This window comes from Neoarius graeffei, chromosome 4, assembly GCF_027579695.1.
Source record: "Neoarius graeffei isolate fNeoGra1 chromosome 4, fNeoGra1.pri, whole genome shotgun sequence".
Classification (NCBI taxonomy): domain Eukaryota; kingdom Metazoa; phylum Chordata; class Actinopteri; order Siluriformes; family Ariidae; genus Neoarius; species Neoarius graeffei.
The window spans coordinates 30,474,007-30,480,822 of record NC_083572.1 but is presented as its reverse complement, the minus strand read 5'-3'; the positions used below and the strand labels follow the sequence as shown (position 1 = coordinate 30,480,822).

Sequence of the window (6,816 nt, the reverse complement as noted above, 5' to 3'; positions counted from 1 at the left end):
ACTGCCTGCTTGAGCGAGTGCCGCATCCCAGGAGAAGGAGAGTTTACCGATGGCAACTACTCATTTTACCACTCTGGTTGTAGTTGTGAACAGCCAAAAATGGAAGGAGTTGCTATTGTTATGAAGACAAAGTTGTGTCCCTCTATCATCAGCTGGTCTGGTGTCAACTCAAGGAGTTGACCATGCGAGTTAAACTTGGAAGACACTGCAACGCCACCATTATAAGCGTCTATGCCCCCACCTTCAAGAGGCCCATGGAAGAGAAGATCCTCTTTTACGATCAACTGTCAACCCTGCTGTCAAAAGTCCCCAAAGGTGATAGATTATTTCTGCTGGGTGATTTCAATGCCAGAGTAGGATCTGACACAGCGACATGGCCAAACACCATCGGCCCGTACTGTCTTGGAGATGCTAACTCACAGGGCCACATGCTTCTTGGGATGTGTACCAGGTTTGGACTTACCATCACTAACACCTTGTTTGCCCATCCCAACATCCACAAGGGCACCTGGAAGCACCCCTGATCCAACAGATGGCATATGATAGACTTCATCATTGTCAGTCACCACTTCAAGAGCGATGTTATTGACTCTCATGTGCGGCACAGTGCTGATTGTTGGACGGACCACAGGTTGGTCTGTGCATGTCTCAAACTCAAATTCCACATCTCAAGACAAGCTAGAAGAAATGCAGGTCCGAAGAGACTGAACACCAATGCTCTAAAAGACCCGGATACCAGATGAAAGCTCCAAGAGAAGTTTGCCAATGATCTTACCAACATCGATCACTCAGACCTTGATGAGCACTGGGATATACTAAAGAACACCATTTACAACACATCCAAGGAAACTTTAGGCATCCAGAAAAGGAGGCATCGCAACTGGTTTGATGAAAATGACCACACGACCAAGACACTACTTGAGGAGGAACACCAAGCTTTCAAAGCATACCCCAGTGAAAACAGCCCACAGTCTAAATGCAGATACCAACTAGCTAGGAACAAGTGCCAGAAAGAACTGCACAACATGAAAAACAAATGGTGGCTTGACCAAGCCAAAGATATTGAATCCTGTGCTGAGCGTCATGACTCCAAAGGGTTTTTCAAGGCAATCAAATTAGTCACACAGAGAATAACATCTGGCCTCAGCCCTATCAATGACAACTTGGGCAACCACCTCACAGAGAAGAGTGACATTCTCAGCTGATGGCAGGAGCACTTCAGCAATCTTCTGAACCAGCAAAGCACTGCTGACCCCGCTGCTCTTGACAACATTCCACAAGAGGAAGTGATCACCAGTCTGGAAGAAGTCCCCACGATAGAAGAACTCGTAAAGGCCCTCAAGCAGCTGGCCCCAGACAAAGCCCCAGGACCTGATTCCATCACCAGTGATGTCCTCAAGGCTGGTGGAGAACCCCTACTTTGAGAGCTGTACTCACTCCTAACTACCATCTGGGAAGAGGAAAGGGTCCTTCAGGACTTTAAAGACAGAGACATTGTTATCCTCTACAAAAAGGAGTGTCGCTTCACATGTAGTAACTATCGAGGTATCACCTTACTGGCTATGGTAGGCAAGCTTTACGCTAGAGTCATACTGAACAGAATCCGGCCCTTGGTCGAATGACATCTACCTGAAGCTTAGTGTAGCTTTAGAGGCGACAGATCCACAAATGACATGATATTTGTCTTACGACAACTCATGGAGAAGAGCAGGGAACAACATCGTGAGCGCCACATAATATTCCTGGACCTGGTGAAAGCCTTCGACACCATCAACAGACCGCTCATGTGGAGCCTGCTGTTAAAAATTGGGATCCCAGCCAAGGTATTTAACATCATCCGCAGCTTCCATGATGGCATGAAAGCAAGAGTCTCAATAAATGGAGAATTTACAGACCCATTTGAAGTAACAGCCGGGCTCAGACAGGGGTGCATTCTTGCACCAACCTTGTTTATCCTGTTCTTCACCTTTGTACTCAGGCATGCCTTCAAGGTGCTGCCAGGTTTTGGGGTGGCCATCAAGCACAAGCAGGATGGCAAACTGTTTAATACCAGATGTCTGAAGAACAAGTCGGTGCCCACCACCACCATGGGAGTATTTCTATATGCTGATGATGCAGCTGTTGCTACTGATAATGTTGAAGATCTTCAGACAGCCACCAACTCACTAAACAGTGCATGCAACAGTTGGGGACTAAAAATCAACAAGCCAAAGACAGAGGTATTACATCAAAACTGTGCGGACCCTCCTCCAGTCATGCTTGATGACCATCAGCTCAAGAGGGCCAACAAGTTCACCTACTTGGGTAGTGCAATGACTGATGATGCATCACTAGAAAATTAAATCAGCAGGAGAATATCAAGGGCTGCAGCTGCATACAAGTCCCTCAAATCCAGGTGCTGGGACAGATCAGGGCTATCTATTACAACAAAGCTCACAGTCTATCAAGCTGTGGTCCTCCCAACGCTCCTCTATGGTAGTGAATCATGGGCCACCCTTGCCAAGCACATCCACAGGCTTGAGGTATTCCATCAGCAGTCCCTACAGAGCATTATGAATATCAGGTGGTGGCAGCATGTCACAAACCAGGAGGTCCTGTCCAGAGCAAAGACCACCACAGTAGAAACGATACCAAGAGGCAACAGGCTGAGATGGTTGGGACATGTGTGCAGGATGGAAGAACATCGCATCCCCAAACAACTTCTGTTCAGAGAACTCAAGAATGGCTCCCGAAACCATGGCAGACCCCTAAAAAGATGGAAAGACTGTTAGCCCAGGAGTAATAGGGTTATACCTGGAACAAATTAGTAACAAGCTGAAAATTTCAGAATATGTTCAGAATACCTTTAGGAATAACATACTAAAAGTCCCCGGAAATCCCCCTTGTGCTCTCTGAGAAATTCAAGATGGCATCCAAAATGGCCACCAAATGGAGATCTGCCCATATCTCAGGCCCAAAACAAAATATTAATGCAATTAAAAGGTCAGAATATATGTTTTGTAGGGTGGGAGAGTAAATTCCAACATGTGTGTATTAATTACATTGTGTATTAACATTATATAATAACAATGTACACATTATTATAACAGTATATTTGTGTATAATGTGTTCGCTTGCCATGTCTGGTTAGATTGTCATATTTTTGGCACTGGGAGTTTCACTAAAACCAAAAACATCATGAACTCCAAAACATTACCTTCAATCCATTATAACAATTTATTTACATATATTGTTCATTATAACAAGAAGCTAATCCAACACAATAAATCATGGCGACTGAGTGTTCCTCAAATAATGAACCTATTTACAAGAAGACAACTGGTCATTGTTCTATAACTTTCAACTTCAACAATCAATAATAATTACAGACTGATAATTGTAAATCTATACATGTGCTATTTAATGTACACTACCGATTATAGAGTGTGGATCCATTGGTTACTCGTTCACTCCGTATCATCCTATTCTGTTCACAAAACAACAAACACAATTACTAGGGGTTGGAGCACTTATTTTCATTAATATTAATTAAAGTAAATTGGTGGTATAAAATGAAAAATGGCATGTTAAAAGGTCATGCTGAGTTCAGTCATTTTTAAAAGGTCATGCTGAGTTTAGTCATTTTTTGTCCGAACACACTGGCATTGCTAGTAGTAAAGACTGGTGCTAGAAACTCAAAGATTAATTTTTTCCACCCTTAAACAAGCTTGAATAAATTCCCTACTTCACTGATGGTACAACAAAGGTCCAAGCATTACAACTGAGGCACTGAGAAGTGTTTAAGTCTACTTGTTGTTTATAAGCAAGAGCTTTTATTGAGGCAGACCTTTTTGTCATGAAAGTCGCCGGAATGTTGAAGAAGTGTACTGAAACAGCTTGCCATTGTAGTTTTAGAAGATAGAGTTCTCAAATTTAATTTCCTTTTAATATTTTATCAAAGCTTAAAGATGCACTAAATATTAAGGAAATTGATGTCTAATTGTTGTCTTACATTATGTTCATGTATGTAGGTAGCCTACTAAGCTAATTTGTCAATCATGTCAACCATCAAATTCCATGTAATTTCCACATTAATGACCTTGTAATCTTGGTTAATTTTAATTTTAACAGTGTGACAATGGTGAATTTGCATTTATTGTATGAGAGAACATGTAATCTAACATTTTAATTGCATTTATATTATGTTTTATCCCTGAGATATTGAAAAATCTCCAATCGGCGGCCATTCTGGACGCCATCTTGAATTTCTCAGAGAGCACAAGGTGGATTCCCGGGGACTTTTAGTATGTTATTCCTAAGGGTATTCTGAACATATTCTGAAAAATTCAGCTTGTTACTAATTTGTTCCGGGTTGGACTCAATTTTGAGCTAATGCTCTTGGGCTATGTGCCAAAGATGACATCAAGTGTTATGGCATCAACCCCTCATCCTGGTTCCAGGAGACCGCAGACCGAGACAAGTGGCGTCACAACCTAAGATGGGGCAAGACCACCTCAGAGGCCCAACTGACAACCCGTGCTGCCCGGCGCCACCAGAAGCGCCGTGACAGAGTTCCTTATTGTCGCCTGCGACAAGGATTGGAGTGAGTGAGTGAGTGATCTGGGATTCACACTACCTGTAACTCATCTGGGGTACTGAGGAGATTTATGCCTAACCTGTGCATCAGGTCTCTCCCTAGCAAATTTACTGGGCAACAATGGGACAACAAAAATGAAAACTTAAATATTTCAGACTCACACAGTCTACAGAGGCATGGCTCAGTAAATTTCTCAAGGACCTGTTGTCCAGAGGTGCCCACAGTGATCTGGGATCAGCTTATGATCTTTGGCTGTGTGAAAAACTCTGAGGATCTAATGACAGAATGTCATGTTCCTGAATCTACTAAGAAATCTAAAAGCTTATTAGAGATAGTTAGAGAAAATATTGACAATTTCAAGCACAACTCATCAGTTAATGAAAATGAATATGTACCTACTTGTTCACTTATCATACTCTCTGTGCAGGCTGTAGCAAGCAGTGAGCGCAAAGCAGATTCTTCATTGCAAGGAGCTTGAGTGACTAGGACTGGTGGTCAGTCTGCCATCTCAGTGATCTTGGGACTCTTACTGCTCCAATACTACGAACATTGGTCATGCCAGTGATCAAATGAGCCACAGATGAAGGAGCCATCTTGGCATTGTCAACCTCTTCCTCAGCCCTTTCCACATCCTGCTTCATGCTGTTGGCTTGCTTGTGTAATTTGCACCATTGTAAGCATAGCCTTGTGAAGAGTGTCATCTTTTTTCCTCTGTTTTTGCTGCATCTTCTCATTCAACCATTTCTCTGCATGTACTGTGTGTCTCTCCACCTCAGCAAGTTTGCATACCTCCCACCTGACACATCCATCTTTGACCATCTTAGCTATGTCAGGCTTCAGGCCACTGAGGAAAGCGTTCTTTCGGTGGGCTTCATAAGGTTTTACTTCCCTGCTGGTTGCCATGTTGGTTGGCCTTTTGAGTCCCGAGTGTGTATCATGCATGTGTCAGTTTCTGTAGGTATTGTGTTACTGTCTCATCATCCTGCTGCTTACAGGTTGTTATCTGTGTGATGTCCATTTGGACTGGAAACCTTGTTCTGACAATATCCCGCAATCTAGCAATGAACTCTCAGTAGAGCCGGTTACTGCCATGGATCCAATCTGGGGGGTTTGCGTGCTCTTCATTTTCAGGAAACGGGTCCTGGACCTTGTTAAAGTCCAAACCTAGTTTCCTTGCAAGCACACAGTGCAATTCATGGCTGGTGGGGAGGTATGTTTTACAGAAGCTGTCAAGTTCCTCAGCACACTTAGGACCACCAGGCTGTCTGGGATCCTTTATCTCAGTGGCCATTTGCACAATATCTTGTGGATCCCATGGTCTATGAACCATCATTGGCCCCTGTGGTCCTGCAACAGCCACCATGGGCATTTGGAGATCTTCAAAGTCCCTCTCAGACTTTCTGGCTCTCTCTTTGTCCCATGTTCTCTGTGCAATCAGTTGTTCTTGCCAGTCCTGCTCTACTTTGGACAAACGCTCATCAGTGTTCTTTATTGCCTTAGTCAGGCTGTCCTCAGGGCATAAAAAAGATGCCCTTCTCCTTTGTTCGTGCCATGATACACTTAAACATCCGTTGTGAAGATCAGACTTTGATAGATCCTTGTTCTTTAAATAAAACAGGGTGCTCACTCACACCTGATTGTCATCTCATTGATTGAAAACACCCAACTCAAATTTCACCTTCAAATTAGCTACTAATCCTAGAGGTTCACATAGTTTTGCCACTCACAGATATGTAATACTGGATCATTTTCCTCAATAAATAAATGACCAAGTATCATATTTTTGTCTCATTTGTTTAACTGGGTTCTCTTTATCTACTTTTAGGACTTGTGTGAAAATCTGATGTTTGAGGTCATATTTATGCAGAAATATAGAAAATTCTAAAGGGTTCACAAACTTTCAAGCACCACTGTATGTGGTATGTATGTTATAATTGTACTTTTAAAAATAACAGATAAATGAAGACGATGTAAAAAGCAGTGTTAGAAACATGTTGGAATGTGAGGGAAAAACAGTTGAACTGTTTTGGTCACTTGAGGTGATTCTGTTCAGTCTTACTAATGTATCAAGTACAAAAACTTAAATCTGCTTCATTGATTTGGACAATTAACTGGCCATCAAAAAAAATCATGTCCTATTGTTTTGGGCAAAAGGGTTGGCAGTGGGAGGTGTATTCAATGAGAAGGGTAAAAAATTTCCATTCATTCAAGGAGGAGAGGGAAAACCCCTCCCACTGCCA

General features: G+C 42.6%; 1 protein-coding gene across 1 annotated transcript in view; it reads left to right on the top strand.

The window, feature by feature from the left end:
- The first annotated feature begins 1,673 nt into the window (after nt 1-1,673).
- The window catches only part of LOC132884556 (peripheral plasma membrane protein CASK-like), an 86,382-nt gene continuing 81,239 nt past the window's right edge, over nt 1,674-6,816 (top strand). The window contains exon 1 of the mRNA XM_060918415.1: nt 1,674-2,304. Coding sequence (XP_060774398.1) covers nt 1,674-2,304 — 631 coding nt within the window. The remainder of the gene's footprint in view (nt 2,305-6,816) is intronic.